At 44.8% G+C, this 25694-nt stretch overlaps 1 protein-coding gene across 4 annotated transcripts; it reads left to right on the top strand.

The window, feature by feature from the left end:
- Positions 1–547: 547 nt before the first annotated feature.
- Positions 548–25577, top strand: LOC106593639 (nucleus accumbens-associated protein 1). 4 transcript variants are annotated; one of them, XM_082958723.1, is made up of 9 exons: positions 548–783; positions 4021–4172; positions 4890–5132; positions 5726–5944; positions 6505–6916; positions 13038–13157; positions 13459–13630; positions 13797–13894; positions 14058–25577. In XM_082958723.1, exons 2-9 carry the CDS (start codon positions 4047–4049, stop codon positions 14375–14377), a joined length of 1710 nt encoding a protein of 569 aa, XP_082814849.1. In that variant the 5' UTR covers positions 548–783; positions 4021–4046; the 3' UTR covers positions 14378–25577. The 4 variants fall into 4 exon arrangements, with proteins under 4 accessions (XP_082814849.1, XP_014040494.1, XP_014040485.1 ...); XM_014185019.3 differs by having other exon boundaries at positions 564–675; XM_014185010.3 differs by lacking the exon at positions 548–783 and adding an exon at positions 804–981.
- Positions 25578–25694: the final 117 nt, after the last annotated feature.

Raw genomic sequence — 25694 nt, forward strand, 5'->3', positions numbered from 1 at the left:
CGTATGATTAAAGAGAATTATGAATTGTTATGAAATTATTAATTATCATTATTTAACATCTAAAGCGGGAGGTGGCGCTCGTCTAACAACAATTATGGCCATGATGAAGAAAGATGCATTTTGACAGTAAGAAAGAACTGTATCTAGGCAGCTCTATAGCTTTTCCCATTGCTTGAATGCAGATGGTAGTTTGTACTCTGTGCGCGTACTATAGACGCCTAGGGGCTCACCTGAGAAGTCTAGACATACGAAAATAGCACATTCAGCACCGCAGCGAGCTCTCAATCCAACCGGGGAGGAGATTTAAGCGTTACCGGCGGCTTCCCGTCGATCTCCACTCTGATTCACCAGTCAACTGGGCTGTCTGGACAAGAGGGAGTCCCACAGGTATGGGAGAGACGGGAAATGTGTGTGTGATTTGATTTGGGCAGTTGGTGGAGACAGACAGGGGAATCCGGGTTGGTTGGGGACGCTTTCTGTCTGAGAGATCGGTTAGCTCTGTGATCTTTTCCTCCACCTCTGGGTACCGTTTTGGGCTCCCTCGATAGCTCTGCGCTCTGTTTCTCCACCTGTGCTGTGCTCACACACTGAATGGCTGCCTGTAGAGAGGGAGAGGACGGAACGCTTCTGCACTACTCCATTGAAACACTTTCCAACGGAATATAGTGAGGGGGGGTGAGTTTTACCAGGGTCAGAAAGGACACGTGAAGTCGGTGAGGTGGTTGCGACGGCTAGCTGTTGTGAAGTGGCCCTTCTTCGGGGAGGAATTGAGAGCGGTTCCGTGTGAGTTTTTTGGGGGAGTGGGCGGGTTAGTTAGCTATTGTTTTGGGGAAGGTGTGCGGTGGGGGATGGGCTGAGTTGGAACACCGAACAGCAGCACCAACAAAACTTTAACCACTTTAGTGGCTATATAACTACCGTCTATGCTTCACACTCACACTGCCTGCAAACACCGCGGGTTGCCTAGCCTGCCTTTCATCGGTGAGTTCACAGCATTCCGCGCTCTCTCTCGCTCTTTATTCCTCAACTTTTGAAACGCGGGTTTTACCTGGATGTTTCGTTGAAGAGTGACATTTTCCCAGTAGAATGAGTCTACTCCTAACATAAATGGTTAATGCGATTGGGGGTTGATGTACATCGCGTGTTGAGGTTAACTGGTTAAATTGGTGTCTTGGCTAGCAGGAACTCTTAGGCTAATGGCTATATCACCACTCGCTGCAAGCATGCATGGTTCAGTCTGACTCGCCCCCCCAGTTGAGTCTGACTCGCCCCCCAATTGCTTGCCTACGTTTGTCCCGGATTGACCTGTTGACTGGGGACCACACCCCAAGCTACCTCCCCAAAATAACTAAAATATTTATAAATTCATATTTTTACTAAACGAAACTTTAATTGGATGATCCATTGTTTCGGGCGACAAATAATGAATTTGGGTGATAACTCAGCTAGCGCGGGGTTACATTATACGATGGGCTAACCCGAAATAAAAAGTACAGTGTATCCGGAGTAGCTAGCCTAGGCCCAAGGAGGTAACTCTAACCGACAGCACTGGCACCGAGCGAGAGCGGCGGGTGATGAGAACTCCTGAATATTTTATTTGTTCTACTATTTTTGTGACTCAATTCGTGATGTTGTCTTTTAGCTAGTTTGATAGAGCAAATTAAGGGCTGTATCGACATAAGCAGAGAGAGGGAGAACCGGTGATAAAGTATTTTTTGTTATCTAACCGTCCAGTCTTTCCGTCGCCCCCCGGCCCGTGCCAGCCCGAGCGCTCCGAATCTCACGGGGCAAAGATACTGGCAGACAACGGGGCACGGACAGCTCTCTCTGCCCACTCCGTCTGGCTGTTCTACCGCTGTTCAGGCCTCTAGGCTTTCCTTGGCGGGCACCGACGAGTCTCTCCCGCTATCCTTCGATGTGAGATTGACCTATTAATGATTCATTGATGTACAGTATATTCCGTTTAAAGTTAATATTATTCGTGCTCTTGGGAGGCTAGCTACCTAATATAGCCACATGCCGGTTGATGCAAAGTAGATTCCTTCATTTTTGACTCTTTTTAAAGCAAATGTTTTCAAGTAAATATGCAAATACTTTTACTTGACAATGTTCAATTGATGACTTGGACGTTTAAGAATTGGACATTTTAATTTGGTTAACATCAAATTAGCATTAGCTTGCTACTTGCTAACTGTGGCTACCTTTTCACCTCCCAAACCAGGAAATTGAATATCATAGTATTTGATTGATTGATTGTTGGTTACAGCCATGCCTATAATTTATTTTAAACATATATTTTTACATTTGTATGTGATTAGATGGCTGAATGTGCGCGTATTCATATATTTTTATATGCTTGTACAAAATAAAAATAAGGTGGCATCAGCAAAAAATAACATATAGTTTCTTAACCCATAATATAATCCTGTCTGACTAATCGTTTTGTGGTGGTGTGTTGTTTTATAATGTTACGGCTGGGGGGGTTAGAGGTTGCATAAAGTATAAATATTTTTTCTTTGATTAAAGTAAAACTTAAATTCAGGTGGCAAAATATGGAATTTCATTCAGATTATGTAATATTATTGTCCCTCACATAACCCTGACATAAACATTGTGTGGTGGTGACGTGTGGCCATATAATGTTACTGTTAGGTAGATGGTTAGAGGTCAAATCAGTTAAATGAACTGCCTTTATGTTCTTGGATGTTGTGGCCCCAGAGGAAATGGAACCTAATGTGATGATGGGTTTAGGTGATCGTTTTGATTGGGTCTATTCTGCATTCCTCCAATCAAAATTAAGCAATATGTTCTCAGTTTGATGATAAGGAAATGTACTAGGCTAAATATAAAGGTCAACCTGTTTTAACTGTTAGTTGTGAGAATAATTATTGAAAAGTTGAAAGCGTGCTCTCATATCTTGTGCAGTGGCAGTAGGTAAATTGTTATGCGTTCTTTCTCTGTTTTATATAGTTTTAATGGAGAAATACATGTGTATATTAACTTACGCAGATACAAATGTGTATGCAAAGAGCAAGATCATAGATCTTAATTAGCCAAGGGCCTAGGAAATAAAATAACATTTGTTTTTAGGCTATTTTCCTTCAGTTGGCACTTGAGTAGCTGTCTTTAAGGACAACATGTAGGTCCGTTCATTGTTTAATCTTATGAGTGTTGATGAAATTAGCTTTGCTTGACCTTGTTATTAAATAGGCCTAATCCCCATCGGAGTGTTTTTTTTATTTTTTATAAGCCTAGTGGCTCATGGCCGTGGCCTTTCGTTGATTCCCAGTCACATGTGGTTCATTACACAGTTAGTGCTCTAAAAATAATCTAAATTAAAAGGCATCATGGTATCTTATGTGTCGCCAGTCAATTAAAGTTGTGTCAGTCTTCTTCAATGCAAAGTCTTCAAAAAGAATGGAAAACCTTTAAGGGTTCTTTGTGGAGAGGCAAGTTTGACAGCCATTCTTTCTCCTTGTGATCTGACACATCAAGGCTGGATGGCAACAAACCAAACAAAACTCAATAATTATGTAATGGAGTTCTGCTGCCTTTTTCTCTTGTCTCATTCAAAACAACGAAGTAGGACAAAAGCTAGTTACCCACCGCAGAATTGGAAAATGTTTATTTGAAATGAATGAGACAAACTTAATGGGCTATTTAAGAAAAATGAGCTCTCTTTCTAGCGCTCTTTATTAAAGGTGCATTAGTCATCCCTCTATCCCCCTCCCTCCCATCACTCTCCTTATTTCAATCCCAGTCTCTCACCCTTTTTCCCTCTGCCCCCCCCCCCCTTCTCGCCTCTCCAGTAAACAACAACAAACAGGAAGCGATCCATAACATATACCATACATGACATAGATCTATATCACCATTTCTCTCCCTGCTATTGGACCCTGTGGTGCTGGGCTAGAGCGTTATGGCTCAGACGCTACAGATGATGACCCCTAACTTTGTAGCCTACATGACATAGTCATGACATAGACCAGACCTAATATAACATTTCTCTCCTTGTTATAGACCCGGTGGTGCTGGGCTAGAGCGTTATGGCTCAGACGCTACAGATGGCGATCCCTAACTTTGGCAACAACGTGTTGGAGTGTCTCAATGAGCAGAGGCTCCAGGGGCTCTACTGCGACGTCTCCGTGGTTGTCAAGGGACACGCCTTCAAGGTAGGAGTTAATGAACATCAATGTGGGCCTCCCGGGTGGTGCAGTGGTCTAAGGCATCGCAGTGCTAGCTGTGCCACCAGAGATTCTGGGTTCGAGCCCAGGCTCTGTCGCAGCCGGCCACGACCGGGAAGCCCATGGGGCGGCGCACAATTGGCCCAGCGTCGTCCGGGTTAGGGAGGGTTTGGCCCGACAGGGATATCCTTGTCTCATCGCGCACTAGCGACTCCTGTGGCCAGCCGGGCGCAGTGCACGCTGACCAGGTCGCCAGGTGTACGGTGTTTCCTCTGATACATTGGTGTGGCTGGCTTCCAGGTTGGATGGGCGTTGTGTCAAGAAGCAGTGCGGCTTGGTTGTGTTAAGGAGGACGACCTTCGCCTCTCCCGAGTCCGTGCGGGAGTTGCAGCGATGAGACAACTATCCAATTGGATACCACGAAATTGGGGAGGGGAAAAAAGGGGGGGAAAAAAAGAAGATAAACATCAATGTTGTTTTTGGAGTAAACTGACCGTTATTTACCTCATTGACACACCTTCAAGTTAGGGCGATGGCTGATCCAAAACACAGTTAACGGTTAGGCTACATTGATCTGATAATGCCTGAATTTTGATTAGGGTTAAGAAACCTGGTGAAATATTCTGGTTGTACCTGAAGTTTGTTTAAAAAGAAGCCTGTGTGCTGTATATGTATTCACCCCTTCCTCTCTCCGTCCCTCCCCAGGCGCACCGGGCGGTCTTGGCGGCCAGTAGCTCCTACTTCCGGGACCTGTTCAACGCTGGAGGGAAGAGCAGTGTGGTGGAGCTCCCCCCGGCCGTCCAGCCCCAGAGCTTCCAACAGATCCTAGCCTTCTGCTACACAGGACGCCTCAGCATGAACGTGGGGGACCAGTTCCTCCTCATGTACACCGCAGGCTTCCTGCAGATTCAGCAGATCATGGAGAAGGGCACAGAGTTCTTCCTTAAGGTATCTAGTGTAACCATAGCAACCTGTTTGTGCTGTCTTGCCAACTCCTATGATCACCATAGATAGATGTTGGGAGATAATTGGACTGCAACTGACAGCACAACTGGATTGTTTCATTAGGACGGGTCGGCAACAGGTGTTTTCTTTTGCCCCCCCTTACCCCCCCAAAAAGTTTATAGTAAATATATATTTATTATTTTAGTTTTTGGTATAAAAAAGAAACTGTAAAATCACCAGGAATTCAGCTAAACATTGTTTATTTTAGGAAATCTGTTCCCAAGTATTCCTTCACAAAATACAAGACGTGATCATGTCTCAATGTAATCAAGGTATGAAATTATTGTTATTTTTACATCATCTCTTTTTGGCCTTTGTTGTGGTCAATTTGCAGTGTGCAAATTAAAATTATTTTCCGACCCCCGACTATTTGCTCCAACAAAAATCGGCCCGCGGCTGAATCTAGATTGCCTACCCCTGCATTAGGCTAGGTTCTCCTTGTCAAAGCTTTCTAGTTCCCACTTTACATAGTCTTAAATATTTTACATATTTTTCTCAGATTTATTTACCTCTTAATTTGCGTATTCTTCCTCCAGGTCTCCTCCCCTAGCTGTGACTCCCAGGGTCTTCACGCAGAAGAGACTCCGCCCTCCGAGCCCCAGAGCCCTGTCACTCAAACCACAGGGGGAGGGGCTGGGGTGGTTTCCACGGCAGCATGTAGGCCCGCCTCCTGCCTGACACCCCTCCCCCTGGTGTCGAGGGTGAAGACGGAGCAGAGCGGGACTACGCCACAACCCACACCACAGACACAGCAGGTGAGTTGGCAAAAAATGTTATTTGTCATAGTGGAGGAATGGACTAGAAATTAAATGTTTTCAATTACTTTCCTGGTTAAAGAAAGGCAAAAAAATAAAGTGTGTTCGAGAATATATATCTTATCTGGGAGGGGATGCAATCTTGAGTGGAACGTCAGGTCTTTCATAGAGCAGAGGGGTGTACTACAAAGCAGGATCAATGAGTTAGACGGCTAACTTGCCTAAATATTCTAAAATGTATTTTTTTGAAAGATAAGCTTGACATGGTTTAATTGACTCAACAAGTTTAGCTTTCTTAATGAACCAGAAATTCTATAGTTATTTGTTTTTTTTAAATAAAAGTTAGCTAGCTAACTCATTAATCCTGCTTTGTAGTATGCCCCTCTGGTCAAAGGTGCAAGCTGTGAACTTATGTGTCTCCTGTGCCATACAAGGAAATACACAAACACTCAATGCTCAAGCATAAATACACATGAGTTTGGCTGCCCTCTCACATGATGAACGGATGACAACACATTAAATAGGTGTTACATAGCTAATCTCTTCTCTCTCGTTCTCAGCAGGAGGCCACGTCCTACTCGGTGGTGTGCAGCCCTGTCGCCAAGCGCCTGTGGGAGGGGGGCAACCGCGGTGATGGGGGAGGGGGGTCGGGAGGAGGGGGGTCCAGGAAAGCCGCCCGCTACTCTTCCTCCTCCGCCTCATCAAACAACTGCAACTCCCAAGATGCAACGGGCAGAAACGTTGTTAACCACAGTAACCATAACAACAACAACAGTAACCATAACAGCAGCAGCGTGGGGACGCCGGACGGAACGAGTCCGGGGACGCTGAGCATGTACACCAGCGACTCGCCCCTTAGTTACCACGATGACGAGGAGGAAGAGGAAGTGACCGACGACAGCGCCGAAGAGCAGTACAGGCAGATCTGTAACATGTACACAATGTACAGTATGCTCAATGTGGGCGCCACAGGTGAGAGCGAGAGTTGGTGTGAGGTAGGAATCTGGAGGAGCGTAGTTATGGGGGGGGGGGGGGGGATTGATAAAGTTACATATCGCAATATTATTTTGGGATGATATTATACCAATATTTGACTCCCAAGTATTGATTAAAAAAAATATATATATATACACTACCGTTCAAAAGTTTGGGTTCACTTAGAAATGTTGTTGTTTTTGAAAGAAAAGCTAACATTTTTGTTGATTAAAATGACATCAAATTGATCAGAAATGCAGTGTAGACATTGTTAATGTTGTAAATGACTATTGTAGCTGGAAATTGCTTTTTTTTAATGGAATATCTACATAGGCGTACAGAGGCCCATTATCAGCAACCATCACTCCTGTGTTCCAATGGCACGTTGTGTTAGCTAATCCAAGTTTATCATTTTAAAAGGCTAATTGATCATTAGAAAACCCTTTTGCAATTATGTTAGCACAGCTGAAAACTATTGTGCTGATTTTAAAGAATCAATAAAACTGGCCACTGTAATCGAACCCACAAATGCTGATGCTCCAGATACTCAACTAGTCTAAAGGCCAGTTTTATTGCTTCTTTAATCAGGATCACAGTTTCATCTGTGCCAATATCATTAAAAAACCCTTTTGCGATTATCAATTAGCCTTTTTAAAATGATAAACTTGGATTAGCTAACATAACGTGCCATTGGAACACAGGAGTGATGGTTGCTGATAATGGGTCTCTGTACACCTATGTAGATATTCCATAAACATCTGCCGTTTCCAGCTACAATAGTCATTTACAACATTAACAATGTCTACACTGTATTTCTGATCAATTTGATGTCATTTTAATCAACAAAAAATGTTTTACGTGACCCCAAACTTTTGAACGGTAGTGTGTTTTATTTATATATATATATATATATATATTAGTAATAATTTGCTAGGTAGCGTTAGCCGGCTGTACCTGCACCAAAACTGTTATTTTTCATTCCATAGCTTGGCCTCCATCTCCTGTTTAAATAGTGAGCCAATGTGTTTACAGCACTTTTATTTCCATGACTGATCAAAAGTGGTTTTCTCATGGCTCTCCTCTTGCCTCTCTGCAGCAGACATATGGTGAGCAATACATTTAGAACATTAATTCACAATAAAACCTCCGTATAAAATCTCAATACATATAGATTTGTGAGAATCGCAATACATATCATATCTGTACCTAAGTATGGTGATATATCGTATGGTGAGGTCCCTGGCAGTTCCCAGCCCGAGGGAGGGAGCAAGAGTGCTTCAGGTCAGAACAATAGACCGATAGATGGGATGGGATAGAGGGAAGAGACAAGATTAGAGGGAACAAGTAGGCAGCTGATTGTAATCGGGATTTGGAAGAGGATGGGGAATTAGCATCACTCTCTGATGCTATCTACTGTATGTTCTGTTTGTGTGTGTGCCTTTGCTTATGTCTGTACATTAATGTTAGTTGTAGGTATGTCAATATTAATAGATGCATATTTAAGTGTGAATCTGTCTTTACATGTACTCTGTCCCACTCCGTTGTAGGATAGTGTTAGCTAGACCTGCATGTCATTATAGACAGTTGTACGCTGAGTGGACAAAACATTAAGAACACCTTCCTAATATTCACTTGTACCCCCTCTACTACCATACCCCGTTCAAAGGCACTTAAATCTTTTGTCTTGCCCATTCACCCTCTGAATGTCACACACTCCTCCCCTTCTTCTACACTGATTGAAGTGGATTTAACAAGTGACGTAAATAAGGGATCATAGCTTTCACCTGGATTCACCTGGTCAGTCTATGTCATGGAAAGAGCAGGTGTTCCTAATGTTTGGTACGCTTAACAAAAATATAAACGCAACATGCATCAATTTCAAAGATTTTACTGAGTTACAGTTCATATGAGAAAGAAAAGAAGATATAGGTTATTTATCATAGTGAAGGAATGAGAGAAATTAAATACAGAATGTGTTCTCAATGACTTTCCTGGTTAAATAATGGCAACATAACAGTTCTAGATTATATACACTGCTCAAAAAAATAAAGGGAACACTAAAATAACACATCCTAGATCTGAATGAATGAAATAATCTTATTAAATACTTTTTTTCTTTACATAGTTGAATGTGCTGACAACAAAATCACACAAAAATAATCAATGGAAATCCAATTTATCAACCCATGGAGGTCTGGATTTGGAGTCACACTCAAAATTAAAGTGGAAAACCACACTACAGGCTGATCCAACTTTGATGTAATGTCCTTAAAACAAGTGAAAATGAGGCTCAGTAGTGTGTGTGGCCTCCACGTGCCTGTATGACCTCCCTACAACGCCTGGGCATGCTCCTGATGAGGTGGCGGATGGTCTCCTGAGGGATCTCCTCCCAGACCTGGACTAAAGCATCCGCCAACTCCTGGACAGTCTGTGGTGCAACGTGGCGTTGGTGGATGGAGCGAGGCATGATGTCCCAGATGTGCTCAATTGGATTCAGGTCTGGGGAACGGGCGGGCCAGTCCATAGCATCAATGCCTTCCTCTTGCAGGAACTGCTGACACACTCCAGCCACATGAGGTCAAGCATTGTCTTGCATTAGGAGGAACCCAGGGCCAACCGCACCAGCATATGGTCTCACAAGGGGTCTGAGGATCTCATCTCGGTACCTAATGGCAGTCAGGCTACCTCTGGCGAGCACATGGAGGGCTGTGCGGCCCCCCAAAGAAATGCCACCCCACACCATGACTGACCCATCTTGGTGTTCTCTGGCAAATGCCAAACGTCCTGCACGGTGTTGGGCTGTAAGCACAACCCCCACCTGTGGACGTCGGGCCCTCATACCACCCTCATGGAGTCTGTTTCTGACCGTTTGAGCAGACACATGCACATTTGTGGCCTGCTGGAGGTCATTTTGCAGGGCTCTGACAGTGCTTCTCCTGCTCCTCCTTGCACAAAGGCGGAGGTAGCGGTCCTGCAGCTGGGTTGCTGCGCTCCTACGGCCTCCTCCACGTCTCCTGATGTACTGGCCTGTCTCCTGGTAGCGCCTCCATGCTCTGGACACTACGCTGACAGACACAGCAAACCTTCTTGCCACAGCTCGCATTGATGTGCCATCCTGGATGAGCTGCACTACCTGAGCCACTTGTGTGGGCTGTAGACTCCGTCTCATGCTACCACTAGAGTGAAAGCACCGCCAGCATTCAAAAGTTACCAAAACATCAGCCAGGAAGCATAGGAATTGAGAAGTGGTCTGTGGTCACCACCTGCAGAACCACTCCTTTATTGGGGGTGTCTTGCTAATTGCCTATAATTTCCACCTGTTTATTCCATTTGCACAACAGCATGTGAAATGTATTGTCAATCAGTGTTGCTTCCTAAGTGGACAGTTTGATTTCACAGAAGTGTGATTGACTTGGAGTTACATTGTGTTGTTTAAGTGTTCCCTTTATTTTTTTTTGAGCAGTGTATGTTTTCTGGGAGGGGATGCGATCTTCATTGTAACGTCAGGTCTTTGAAAGAGCCGAAAGATTGTGTATATATATATATATATATATATATATATATATATATATATATATATATATATATATATATATATATATATATATATATATACACACACACACAGTTGAAGTCAGAAGTTTACATACACCTTACCCAACTACATTTAAACTCAGTTTTTCGCAATTCCTGACATTTAATCCTAGTAAGAATTCCCTGTTTTAGGTTAGTTAGGATCACCACTTTATTTTAAGAATGTCAAATATCAGAATAATAGTAGAGTGATTTTATTTCAGCTTTTATTTCTTTCATCACATTCCCATTGGGTCAGAAGTTTACATACTCAATTAGTATTTGGTAGCATTGGCTTTGAATTGTTTAACTTGGGTCAAACGTTTCGGGTAGCCTTCCACAAGCTCCCCACAATAAGTTGGGTGAATTTTGGCCCATTCCTCCTGACAGAGCTGGTGTAACGGAGTCAGGTTTGTAGGCCTCCTTGCTCGCACACGCTTTTTCAGTTCCGCCCACACATTTTCTATAGGATTGAGGTCAGGGCTTTGTGATGGCCACTCCAATACCTTGACTTTGTTGTACTTAAGCCATTTTGCAACAACTTTGGAAGTATGCTTGGGGTCATTGTCCATTTGGAAGACCCATTAGCGACCAAGCTTTAACTTCCTGACTGATGTCTTGAGATGTTGCTTCAATATATCCACATAATTTTCCTCCCTCATGATCCCATCTATTTTGTGAAGTGCACCAGTCCCTCCTGCAGCAAAGCACCCCCACAACATGATGCTGCCACCCCTGTGCTTCACGGTTGGAATTGTGTTCTTCGACTTGCAAGCCTCCCCCTTTTTCCTCCAAACATAACGACGGTCATTATGGCCAAACAGTTCAATTTTTGTTTCATCAGACCAGAGGACATTTCTCCAAAAAGTACGATCTTTGTGCCCATGTGCAGTTGCAAACCGTAGTCAGGCTTTTTTATGGCGGTTTTGGAGCAGTGGCTTCTTCCTTGCTGAGTGGCCTTTCAGGTTATGTCAATATAGGACTCATTTTACTGTGGATATAGATACTTTGTACCTATTTCCTCCAGCATCTTCAAGGTCATTTGCTGTTGTTCTGGGATTGATTTACACTTTTCGCACCAAAGTACGTTCATCTCTAGGAGACAGAACGCGTCTCCTTCCTGAGCGTTATGGCGGCTGTGTGGTCCCATGGTGTTTATACTTGGGTACTATTGTTTGTAGAGATGGTACCTTTGTACACATGGTACCTTAAGGTGTTTGGAAATTGCTCCCAAGGATGAACCAGACATGTGGAGGTTTACAGTTTTTTTTCTGAGGTCTTGGCTGATTTCTTTAGATTTTTCCCATGATGTCAAGCAAAGAGGCACTGAGTTTGAAGGTCGGCCTTGAAATACATCCACAGGTACACCTCCAATTGACTCAAATGCTGCCAATTAGCCTATCTGAAGCTTCTAAAGCCATGACATCATTTTCTGGAATATTCCAAGCTATTTAAAGGCACAGTCAACTTAGTGTATGTAAACTTCTGACCCACTGGAATTGTGATACAGTGAATTATAAGTGAAATAATCTGTAAACAATTGTTGGAAAAATTACTTGTGTCATGCACAAAGTAGATGTCCTAATCGACTTGCCAAAACTATAGTTTGTTAACAAGACATTTGTGGAGTGGTTGAAAACAAGTCTTAGTGACTCCAACCTAAGTGTATGTAAACTTCCGACTTCAACTGTATATATACTACAAAGCAGGGTCAATGAGGCTTGAAAATCAGTTTGACAGTTTGAAGTAAATACATTAACTCCTAATCTATGGATTTCACATGACTAGGAATACAGATATGCATCTGTTCGTCACAGATACCTAAAATTAAATGGGCTGCACAATGGGTCTCTGGGTCTCAGGATCTCCTCACGGTATTTTTGTGCATTCAAATTACCAATCGATAAAATGCTATTGTTTCCGTAGCTTATGCCTGCCGATACCATAACCCCACCAGACCCATGGGGCACTCTGTTCACAATGTTGACATGAGCAAACCGCTCGCCATCACACAACGTTACAGTCTGCGGTTGTGAGGTCGGTTGGACATACTGGCAAATTCTCTAATACGATGTTGGAAGCGGCTTAGAGAAATGAACATTAAAGTCTCTGGCAACAGCTCTGGTGGACATTCCTGCAGTCAGCCAATTAGAACGCTCCCTCAACTTGAGACATCTATGGCATTGTGTTGTGTGGCACAACTGCACATTTTAGTGGCCTTTTATTGTCCCCAGCACAAGGTGCACCTGTGTAATGATCATGCTGTTTAGTCAGCTTCTTGATATGCCACAATTCATCCACCTGACTTATCTTGGCAAAGGTTAAATGCTCACTAACAACGATATAAATACGTTTTATAAAACATTTGAGAGAAATTTGAGGAACATTTCTGCGATCTTTTATTTCAGCTCACGAAACATGGGACCAACACTTTACATGTTGCGTTTATATTTTTGTTCAGTGTATATGTGTGTTAATGTAGCCGCGTGTTTAATGTTGCTGTGTGTATCCATGCGTAACGTGTGCCCTCTCTGTACCACCCCAGTAGCGGGCGAGCGTGTGGAGTCCCTACCAGAGCACCTCACAGCAGAGACCCGGGGTGGCAGGGGGGTGAGGCTACGCCAGGACCTGGCTTCGCTACCTGCCGAACTCATCACCCAGATAGGTACACACACAGACTTCATTTAGGTTGTAATATTATACTGGCCGTTTTTCTTTTTCTAAAGTAATACTATAGTTGAAATGTACTGTTGTACTCGCATGTCTGAGGCAACTCTATACATGTTGACATTCTGAGTTCAGTCATTCATTTATTCATAGCTGGCTGCCACCTGCGTTTAGACCAGGCTACTGTTACTGTAAAAACACTTATTGTATTGATTGATTTTATGAATTGATTGGCAAGCACCTGCAGCTGATGTGAAAAAGGCTGTAATACATTTCAATGGATTGATTGGTTGGTGTAGGTAACCGGTGCCACCCGCGGCTGTACGAGGAGGGTGACCCTGCAGAGAGGCTGGAGCTGGTGACTGGTACCTCTGTGTTCATCTCCCGCGCCCAGCTCATGAACTGTCACGTCAGCGCCGGCACGCGGCACAAGGTCCTACTGAGGAGGCTGCTGGCCTCTTTCTTCGACAGGTGAGGGGAGGGTGTGTGTTTGGGTGTGTGTTTGTTTGACCGTTGGAAGCGTGTGCATTTTGTGTGCTTGCTTTTGTGCATCGGTGCATGCGCTTCAGGCAGCATAATATTAGTTTGTTCTGACATACAGTAAATGATACTGTGTATCTTTTCCGTCCCCTCTCAGGAGTACTCTAGCTAACAGCTGTGGGACGGGGATCCGCTCTTCTACAAACGACCCCAGCCGCAAGCCCTTGGACAGCAGAGTACTGCACGCCGTCAAGTGTGAGTGTCACACACTCCAGTGCACAGCTTTGCTTTCGCACACACCGGACAAGCCTCACACACTCAGTGCTACACCGTGTTGTAGTCATATACCTGCATCTCTTCACATCATTCCAGTGCATCTATATTGTCCGCAGCACCTAACTCTCTCTCCCCTCAACAGTTTACTGCCAGAACTTTGCGCCGAGCTTCAAGGAGAGCGAGATGAACGCCATCGCGGCTGACATGTGCACTAATGCCCGCCGGGTTGTCAGGAAGTCCTGGATCCCGAAGCTCAAGCTCCTCATGGCCGAGGGTGACGCCTACTCCGCTTTCCTCCAATCAGACGCCGTCAAGATGGAGGCTGACGCCCTGGGGGCGGAGCATGGGTTCGACCCCAACTCTCTGGCAGAAGAGGCGGCGGCAGCCAATAGCGATGCGGGACCTTCTTCGGGGGAGGGGTTACAAGGCGTTGTGGGCGGAGACGGCAGCACTTTGTTTTAAAGTGAGTGGGCTTATTGTGATCTAATTGGTCGATGGTCTTTGATCATTGCTCTCGGCGATACTTCCTCCCTCAGTTTTAGTTTGTTTTTTAATGTCACTTTTCCATATCTTAATCTCTTCCCTTAATACTTGGAATTTCATTTATTATATCCATCTTTTACATCCCTTGTTCTCGCTCTCTCTCGCCGTCCCGGACCCATGTACATAGTGTCTGCCCCCTTTTGGGCGGGAGAGAGATGAAAAGATGGAGGGATAGAGGTGCAGAAAGAAAGACGGGGGAGGTTTGTAATGTAAGGGGGGGGCTTAACCTAGGAATATTCCCTGATCCCCATTTGTAGAATCTTTTCTTGTTTTAATGTTTGTTTTTTGGTTGGCAAAGGTCCTTTCTCCTTTCCATATCGCTGAAACACATTCCCTAGGAGGAGCGACCTTTTGGGTTGGATGGGGGTCGGGGTTGAATGGGGTAGTAATGGCTGGTTTTGTGGTAAGACGGTCTAATAACACTGTTTTGATAATGAATGTATCGGTCGTGAAGCGTTGTCAAGTCACCTGTACGTATTGTCTGTGGACAGTAGATTGTAATCGATCGATTGATTAGATTGTATTAATCAGTTTATATAGTGACTCTGGAAGTCCTACTGAAGGCTATTTTATGGGGAGGGGGTTGATATTTTTGGGGGGGTATGTAAAGGTTTAATGGTTGAAATAGGTATATGTATTCTGTATATTGGCAGGACTTTTGGACCCCCCCCCCGCCCCCCACCCCCCTTGACCCTGAAATTGACCATTTAGAGGGCGGTTTTCATTCCTACTTTTTTTACTTTTAATTTGTGACTCTCTTCTCATAGTTGTTTTTCTCTCCGTGTGTGTGACCTTTGACTTGTTGCCAAGACTCCCTGAAAAGCAGAGGAGACGTGTTACTGAAAGATGGTTGAACAGTTGGTGACTGGACGAGGAAGAAGATGCTCTGATCTGGTATCCATGTTGATGATGCAGTATGATTTCCTATACGTCTACTGAATTCTGTGTAGAGAGAGAGGAGTAAGGGACCGTGTTAAAATCATGTCAGCTCACGCCCCATATTCACATTTCGAAGGAAAGTGACATTTGTTGTCTCGCACTATTAAGCAAGTAATAACTGAATAATGTACTTGTCTTGCACTATAATACTATAATACAAGTCTTATCCAAATACTAGAATCGTCTCCATTTGACCAAGCATGAAGCTGTGGGCTAGGGTGTAGGGGCTGGGGTGTAGGGGCTGGGGTGTAGGGGCTGGGGTGTAGGGGCTGGGGTGTAGGGGCTAGGTTGTAGGGGCTAGGGTGTAGGGGCTGGGTTGTAGAGGCATTATGTTAGATGTGTGTAGTGTACACAGGGTGGACCTATTCTGTATTTGGTTTCGTTATGGACTGAGGGAGGGTTGGTGTATCCTGCTAAGAGGCATTCATGACACACACACACACACACGGATTAAAGTACCCTGGAGGACTAATCCCTATACATCCTGGACGGATACAATGGTGCCAATTAAAGTAATACGACACACACACACTATGTGTGTCAGTGTGTGTGGATGGTGACAGAAGTGTGTGTTGTCACATGCGGCAGAGAGTGAGATCCCAGACGGAGTGTGCTCACACACGCTTGGCTGACTCATTCATCCATCACTCTGGTGTGTGTGTGATGCTGCATCTCTCTCTCACACACACACACACACACACACACACACACACACACACACACACACACACACACTCCGGTGCACCCAGACTGATCCAGCAGCAGCAGCACACTGCCAGCCTATAAACATCCCTGTAAAGCTCTGTTGAACACACCTTGTGAGAAACTACAGAGAGGAGATGGACCGTGACAAGCCTTGAATAACGACCAACTGTCATTCTAGCTACAGCTCATCAGTGATTGGATGAAAGATGACTGTGGCAGTTCCCATCTATCACAGTACCAGTAGGGAGCCAATGACGCCACCGCCAGTATCCCATCATACAGTAGAATCATGGTGTGTCAAGGAGGAAGAACCCGTTGCCCCTAAACACTGATCTATGGTCATGTTTGTGTTTTCCTGCTAGTTGTCAAGGTTAGGGTTTGGGGGGAGGGCAAGCTGATCCTAGATCAGTGCTCGAGGGGTTTGTACTCTGAGCAGAAGTGAGCATAGACATGCTACTGCTATAGAAACAGTTGTTAGTGATAGCCTGGTCCCAGATCTGTTTGTAGGATCTTGCCGCCACCTTGTAACTCATTGCGTGACAATTCCATAAGGAGTTGACAAGGGAGTAGAAACAGACTGGCACCCAGGCTGGGTTAGTGAAGCACCTTGTAATGCAGTTGGTGTCAGCGCCGGCGGTGGGTTCTGTTGTGATTCAGGCCGGTTCTGCTGTGTTACTGCACTGTTACTGAGGTGGTCTGCTGTGTGTTTGGGGTAGAAACGCACACTAAAACACACACACACACACACTGCTTTGGAGTTGAGGGTTAATCAATCGTAACACTTCCCCCACACTCTGACTGTGAACCTAAACAGACAGAGTATAGAACAAACAACTATACATAAACCTGGGTAAAATATGGGCTTGTCATTGTAATGCCCCCTTTCAACCAACCAACCAAAAGAAAGCCATCCAGTTGTTTATATATCTGGAAACTACCATTGTTTTTGTTTTTTTAGATCAGAGCTATCTAAGTATCTGCTTTTAGGCCTGGCTTTTAAAACAGGCCATATGTTGTTTATGTTTGTAGTTTTTTTGATATATATATTTTGAGGTTTTGGAGTGTTTCTATAAAAGGCTAACTGTCAAAGAAGAGCCCAGGGTTTAAAAGTGTAATGGGAATGCACTACTAGAGCTTCCAGTGGACCTATTCCATTTGGCCTGGGGGGTGGGGGGGTCTGGAGCCCACCCCTCCTTTTGTTAACCACATGGTATGATCCTTGGGGACTTCAAGTTCTATCACTGACAGAGAGAAGTGAGTAGTATGAGAAATTTGCACTTTTTTTTTAATGCATTTGTCAAGCGCTGCCTTAACGGGAAAAAAGAGAGAGTGGCTGACAGAACAGAGAGACAGAGAGGAGGACAGTCTGTCTCTGGAGGGAGGAGAGAGAGAGGGAGGGGAGGGAGGGAGGGACGCTTGGTTGGCTCTGTATAAAAGCATGCATGTGTACTGGTGTGTGTGTGTGTGCGCAGTTTCTCCCCATTTCTCTCTGCTGCCATATATGGAGTCATGCGTGTTAAGTTCTAGCTCTTCACGCTAACGCCTTTGACTGGAAGACGGAGAGTGTGTGTGTGTGTGTGGAATGTGCATGTCTGTGCCAGGGTGAGTGAGTCTGTGTCTGGTTCTATGTGCTGCATACGTGTGTGTGTCTGGGTTTGGAGTGGCGAATGCGCATGTCATGTTGGTGTGTGTGGGTGGTTTGTGTGTGTGGTATGTGCGGCGGTAGAGAATGAGAGGAGACTGTTTGTCTGACTCAGTAGGAGAGACATACAGTACTAGTCTGGAGAGGAAGGAAGCCTATAGACACATACACACACACAGCATTTCTACTGGCGTTAGCACAATGACATGCTAGCTGTTCCCATAGACTTCCAGTCATTGAGCCAACAACTGTCCATTTAAAAGCGTGTCTTGCAGGAATATATATATATTCTTCAAATATATAGATATAGACAAATTAATTAATTATTTAAATAAAATTACATATTTTGCCTCTGTGGCAATAATGTAGGAGTGGTGGGCCACCGCTGCAAAATGAATATAGATGAAACACTGGCTCAGGGAGGGGAGGAGGGAGGGAGGGGAGGGGAGGAGGGGACAGCATCAAACTGTTCACTAAACAAACCATTACATCCCATTCAGAGTCCTGATCTCATTCAGCTTCACTGCTTCACTTTATTCTGATTCAATTCAGCCTCCACTTTGTGACCCAGGTCTATGGCTCTGTCCCAAAGGAAGTAGTGCACTATGTAGGTAATAGGGTGCCGTTTAGGATGTAAGCTAAATGGCGGCCGTGTTGTGTATGTGAATGACGTGTGTGTGTGTGTGTGTGTGTGTGTGTGTGTGAGAGCGAATGTTTGTTTGGCAGGAGGAGGGGGGTGTTTGGTGTGGTAACTGTCTAAACAACAGATGGGACTGCCTGATAGGATGACTTGGTGTGTGTGTGTGTGTCGGTCCAGGAGTGTCCTTTCTTGCCTGTGTGCTGGTGTGACAGTCGTATGTATGTATGTGTGTGTGTGTGTGTGTGTGTGTACAGTACCAGTCAAAAGTTTGAACTCCTACTCATTCCAGGGCTTTTCCTTATTTGTAGAATAATAGTGAAGACATCAGAACTATGAAATAACACATATGGAATCATGTAGTAAGCAAAAAAGTGTTAAACAAATCAAAATATATTTGAGATTCTTCAAATAGCCACCGTTTGCCTTGATGACAGCTTTGCACACTCTTGGCATTCTCTCAACCAGCTTCACCTGGAATCTTGAAGGAAACTCTTGAATGAGTAGATGTATCCAAACTTTTGACTGGTACTGTATATATATGTCTCTGCATCGGGCAATGCATGTGTCAAACCAACCAACCAGGCGTCCAATCCCTTTAGGAGACTGCAGGCTGAAAATGTGTCTGTTTATAAAAGTGCAGTGATGACTAAGACTAGGATGATGTTGAAGATGGTCTAATTTCCCTGTCGATGGTCTCTCTATCTAAATATTAATACAGAGAGACACAGTCCGTTTTAGATGTTTATACTAATAAGATTGTTGTTATTCCAAGTTAACTGACTTTATTTTTATGTGAAATCCCTAGACTTGAGCGGGAAGATGGGAGGGAGTGGGAGTTAGGAGGGAAGGAGCGAGAGAGTGGTGCTGTTCTATACGTTTCTAGATACATGGTTGTTACCCTACCTCTTGCGGATGGAGGGGAGGGGGGGTGCTTTTCTTTCTTCCTGCTTGTTTAAAGTCTGAGGACGTAGGAGCCATTGTGGCAGGCCTCTGGTACTTAACTGCAGTCAGGACAACTGAAGAGAGGGAGAAGATCCTCGGCCTTTTTGCAACAAAGATAAACATGTTGTTTCTTTATGTAAGGGGCGGGGTGACGTAACCTTTTCCTGGCTGCCCAGACTCCTTGCTCCGGCCAAATGCTACGCTATGGATCTGACGATTTCTAGAACGCAAACACATTCAAACAGTTGTGATTGGTCCCAGAAAGCGATGGGTTGGGCCAGAGCCAGAACACACGTGAGTAAAGCTGCGTTTTAAAAAATGTGTCATTGGCTTACTCTGATTGGTTCGAGATGCTCCAATCGGTAATGACTTGGTTTTGTACAACACCCCTCATTGTGACGTCACCACAACCGACTTCAACGATGGCTGTCTGACTGAGGTATGTAGTGAGTCGTCAGGCAGACAGCCTGGAAGTTCAGACTGTTTCATTATAGCAGAGCTGAAATCAATCCCCTATTCCCTGCACTACTTTTGACTAGGGCCCATAGGGCTCTGGTCAAAAGTAGTGCAATATTTTTATGGAATAGGGTGCCATTTGGGACGTGGACTTGATTTCCATGCTAGGGGGCCAGGGGTGTCTGTGGTTACGTCCCAAAGTGGCACCTTATTCCTTATATAGTGCACTACTTTTGGCCAGAGTTCTATGGGATGCCATATGGGCCCTAGTCAAAAGTAGTGCACTAAATAGGGAATAGGATGCCATTTGGGATGCATCCATGTTTGTCTGTTTTTGAATTACTTTTATCAAGTCCAATGCTACTGAGAGAGGGGACAGGAGAACGAGGAAAAGGAGGACGAGTGAGTGAGGAATCATGTAGAAACACTGGCCAAGCACACCATTTCTAAATGCGCCTGGAAGTTGTTTCACGGGGCCAGAAATGACATTTAAAAAAAATACTAGACCATATTTTAGAAAAGAGCTTTGTAGGAAATGTTGCTGTTTTTCTGTTTATACTTACCAATGTTTTTATTTCTACAGATTTAAATAGTGTACTGTATAGCTGCTTTTACCAACGCTAGTATTTACATACTAACGTTGCTAGGAATTAGCTTGCAAAAAACGGAATAGTCCACCGTAAGCCAGAAGTTAAGTCAATTTCAACGTTGTCCGTAGAGTTGGTCTTTATGCAGGGGGGAAATGGAGAAAAAAACCTGAATGGAAAGTATAATTAAAGGTCTGTTTGTAGACCCCATGCAGTTCCTCAGGGACTTCAGGTCCTCTCTGTTTACCTCATGTCAAAATAAAAGTCCCTCACAAGTGCTTGCTTTTTTGTGCAGGTATGGGGCACGTGCCAGACTTTTATTTTGACCTGAGGTAAGCAGAGAGGAAGTGGGACAATAGACCCACGTTTGGACAGGGTTTAAGTTATGTTCTACTAAATGTTTTTTGCTTAATTTCCCCCTGCATAAGGACCAACTCTACAGACAATCGGCAGAGTAAGTTGAAATGTAATTTTATTTCACTCCTGTCTTCCGGCTGACTATTCCGTTTTTTTGCAAGCTAATTCCTAGCAACGCTAGTGTGTAAATACTAGTGTTGCTAAGAGAAGCTATGTACTGTAGTGTTTTAGGTCCTGATTACTAATTCAAACATTAACACGTTTTACAAACTTGCCAAGTGTTCTGTCATTAAGGAGGTCGAACTCTGAAAGTGTAAAATAGCTAGGGAAAGAGATCCACATATTTTTGCATTGTGCTGTAATGAAGGGGAGGGGGCAGTTTTGATGCTGGACACGAGAAGGGGTGAATACCGTACTGAAACTGCATTGTGTACTTTTGGGAGGGAGGAGAGGGTTGGTTGGTTGGTTTACAGACAGACAGACGGATGATGGACTGTGGGAGCACCACTAGCTGGTATGCCAGTCTCTCCTAAGGGACTATATCTCTTAAATTCCTTACTAGGAATAACCATTTATAATATCCATCAGACATTTTTATGTTCTTGTACATTTCCTTGAAATCCAGAATTCCCTGGAAGTTAATTAGCTTCTGCCTTCACTTGACTGTGATTGGCTCTTGTCTCATGTGGTCCAGCTCAGTTGTTAGAGCATGGCGCTTGCAATGCCAGGATAGTGGGTTCAATTCCCGGGATCACCCATACGTAAAATGTATGCACTCATCACTAAATTGCTTTGGATAAAAGCATCTGTTAAATGGTATAATGATAAACTGTGCCAGCCAGGGAAATGGTGGTTGGATTGTAATCTCGGTTACCCAGAAGTAACATTATTGCCAAAATTGTTTGTCCACAAGAGAATTGCTGGATTGTGATGCTCATAAAGTACTCGCCCACCTAGTGTCTGGTGTTGGTTCTACAACTCAGAGAGGGGGGGGACTTCTTGCGCTGCCTGGTATTACCATCATCCTACCGATAGAGGGCAGTGTAATGTTACATCACTTGAAATGTTACATCAGTGAGACAGGGGTTGAGCTTGGCTTTCTGTCTCGACTAGTCTTGTATTCTTTAATTCTACATTCAAAAAGACCTGTCAGTATGTGCTTTGGGGATGGAGTCCCCATTGTGTTTAAGACCAAATATTTTGTCAGTTGATCCCCATAGCTAACGTAAGCTCTGCTGGAGTCAATACACAGCGACAAGTAAATACTTATTCATAGCCTATATCCTGACAGGAATACAATGCTTCTTTTCTTCGTCATGCTCCATGTATCTACCCGTCTGTCTTCCCATGAGCAAAAGACGTTTAAATTACATTTACAATACGCAATTTCAATGTCTTGTGCTCACTGGGTTGCTTCTTGTCGCTACCTGGTTACACTCGGCACCACAGACGAATAAAAGGGAAATAGAGAGGGTGAAATAATCTTTAATAAAGCACCTTTGGGTGAGCGCTAACGGTATAGTAGAGACCGCTAGCCAACGCCTCGGCACCTTGTCAACACGTTCTCTATTTAGTCCCTCTAGAACGATCTGTGGAGTGGTATTTGGTGGCAGAAGTGTGATCCAGGCATAGAAATAGAATCTATAGAACGGACCGCCCCATTCAAGTCAATGATGGCATAATGGGTTAGGCAGGGGTACTCAACTCTTACCCTACGCCGTCCCGAGCCTGCTGGTTTTCTGTTCTACCAGGTCTAAATCAGTCCCTGGTTTTAGAGGGTAACAATGAAAACATTCAGTGGAACTGGCTTCCAGGTCCAGAGTTGAGTTTGAGGGGGTTAGAGGTTCCAAGCCCGTTCTATTTCGATGGATCCAGGTTTGTGTTCATTACGCACCAAACGGTGGAAAACTGACAAGCGTGGAGTGACTAACCAAATTTGTCCAATAGGAAGTTTTGTCCGTTGCGAAATGATTTGCTACGCTGTCTACTAATGAACCGGTGTGGGAATGAATGGGGGGGAATCAACTCTTTGTGAGGATGATTTTTTTTTGTAGTTTCCTTCATTTCTGTATTTTTTATTATTCATTTTATATTTTTATTTGGTGTTAATTTGTTGTTACTGTACCCACCACAACACCCCCCCCCCCCCGGCAGGTTCTGGGGGGTGGTGACCAACCAACCAATGCGGAGGGAGGTTATCCCCCTGGTCAGGTCACATGGTCATGTAACACCCTGGGTCCTAGTGACAAGACTGTACATCTCTTCTCTGCAGAGGGAGGAGAGGGGGTGGGAAGCCATTCTATTACTATGGTAGCCCCCCCCCCCAACCGGTCCTCTCTGCATGGCAGGCTATAGGTAGAAGTAAACCCCTTTACCACAGCTCTAGAACCAGATGACCCTATTACCCAGATCTGACCTTAGACCAGTGGTAAGGGACAAGGCCATTTCTGCTTGCATTGTGGCCTGTCAATCCTTGTATGTTTCCTTGCAGTTAAAATCAGACCTGGGTTCAAGTATTTTAAATCTTTAAAATACTTTGGAGCTCTAGCCCTCCTGGAGAATCTGATGGGCCGGGTATGCCGTTTTAGGACAATTCTATTGGGTCCATTAAGCCAGACGAGCTCAATCAATCCCTGATGAAGTATTTGAAATTATTTCAAATAGTGTTTGATCCCAGGTCTGACTCCAATCTGTGCTTTTCTCTGCAACCGCTGACTGACAGCAATCTTCCAAACGTCTATTCCAGAGATACATTTACTAGTATTACCGCTCCTTATAAGGACCCTGACGCACCAGAGATACACAAACCACACACACAGCATGGCTGCTCACTGAAAGTGTCCCGTTTAATGTGTTTACAACTACACAGATACAGTTTACCTCCTATGCCATCAGCCATAGCCTCAGACCGTTACTAACCTCATAAGTCCCGGCGTCGTGTTCATTAGGCACAGAACGGACTGAAAACGGGGAGGGACTGCATGAACTTGTCTAATAAGAGACGCTCATGTTTTTTTTTCTCCCCGTTCCAAAACGTTTCGCTACGGTGCGCCCTAATGAATACGACCCAGGAGACGTTAAGGCTACAGTACAGTTAGTTCAGGTACAGACAGACCAGAACAATTAAAATAGCTCAAGTCTCATATTGACATAGAATACAGTCAAGGTATTGGCTGTGAAGTGGGATGCTTTGTGAAAGTTATTACCTCAGTTACATAGAGAGATATGACAGCAACCGAGAATGACTTCTCTCTCTTTGATTTGGTTTCCTGTCTCTGGTGCCGTCGAGGTCTGTCCCCGTTGCAGATTTCTTTTCACACTATAAATACAGTATATTAAACTGTACATTCTTACAATACATAGAAGCACTATTGAAGTTTGATTGTTAGTTGTTCACTTGCAGCATGAGTTATGATTAAAAAAAATAACCCAGACTAAATAAAATATAAAAAAAGAAATAAAAGCTTTTTGGGATATAAAATACAACCTAATGCAGTGGTGTTGTCAAAGATATACTACTGATAATATCCACGCTAATGCTCCTCCCGACGACCCCATCCCATGTTACCCCCCCCTTCCTGATCCCTACCCATGTACATCCCATGTTACCCCCCCCCCCCCCCTCCCTGATCCCTACCCATGTTACCCCCCCCCCCCTCTTCCTGATCCCTACCCATGTACATCCCATGTTACCCCCTCCTCTTCCTGATCCCTACCCATGTACATCCCATGTTACCCCCCCCTCTTCCTTCTCCCTACCCATGTACATCCCATGTTACCCCCCCCCCCCCTCTTCCTGATCCCTACCCATGTACATCCCATGTTACCCCCCCCCTTCCTGATCCCTACCCATGTACATCCCGTATTAGCCCCCCCCCCTCTTCCTGATCCCTACCCATGTACATGCCGTTACCCCCCCTCTTCCTGATCCCTACCCATGTACATGGCGTTACCCCCCCCCTCCCTGATCCCTACCCATGTACATCCCATGTTACCCCCCCCTCTTCCTGATCCCTACCCATGTACATGCCGTGTTACCCCCCCCCCTTCCTGATCCCTACCCATGTACATCCCGTATTAGCCCCCCCCCTCTTCCTGATCCCTACCCATGTACATGCCGTTACCCCCCCCCCTTCCTGATCCCTACCCATGTACATGCCGTTAGCCCCCCCTTCCTGATCCCTACCCATGTACATCCCATGTTTAGCCCCCCCTTCCTGATCCCTACCCATGTACATCCCATGTTACCCCCCCCCCCCTCCCTGATCCCTACCCGTGTACATCCCATGTTACCCCCCCTCTTCCTGATCCCTACCCGTGTACATGCCGTGTTACCCCCCCTTCCTGATCCCTACCCATGTACATCCCGTATTAGCCCCCCCCCCTCTTCCTGATCCCTACCCATGTACATGCCGTTACCCCCCCCCCCCTTCCTGATGCCTACCCATGTACATGCCGTGTTACCCCCCCCTCTTCCTGATCCCTACCCATGTACATGCTGTTACCCCCCCCCCCCTCTTCCTGATCCCTACCCATGTACATGCTGTTACCCCCCCCCCCTCATCCCTACCCATGTACATGCCGTGTTACCCCTCTTCCTGACCCCTACCCATGTACATGCCGTTACCCCCCCCCCCCCTCTTCCTGATGCCTACCCATGTACATGCTGTTACCCCCCCTCTTCCTGATGCCTACCCATGTACATGCCAGTGTTTTTTCCGTGTTCCAAGTGCCAATAACTTTGTGAAATCCTAACTGTGACCCAGTAATAAAGATCATTGCACATTAACTACTGTAAAAAAGACATTATGAAAAACAATCTGAATATCTTAATAAAAGGTTTGTAACAAATACGTGTGTTTTTGTCGTAAGTTATGCTGTCGTCTTCATGGTTTGGAAATATCAAGTTGAATAGTTAGGAGTCAACTGAGGCATTTATACCAAACATTCCTGGCTTGTCCAGTGGAT

The sequence above is a fragment of the Salmo salar genome, chromosome 12, assembly GCF_965601325.2.
Source record: "Salmo salar chromosome 12, fSalSal1, whole genome shotgun sequence".
Lineage (NCBI taxonomy): Eukaryota > Metazoa > Chordata > Actinopteri > Salmoniformes > Salmonidae > Salmo > Salmo salar.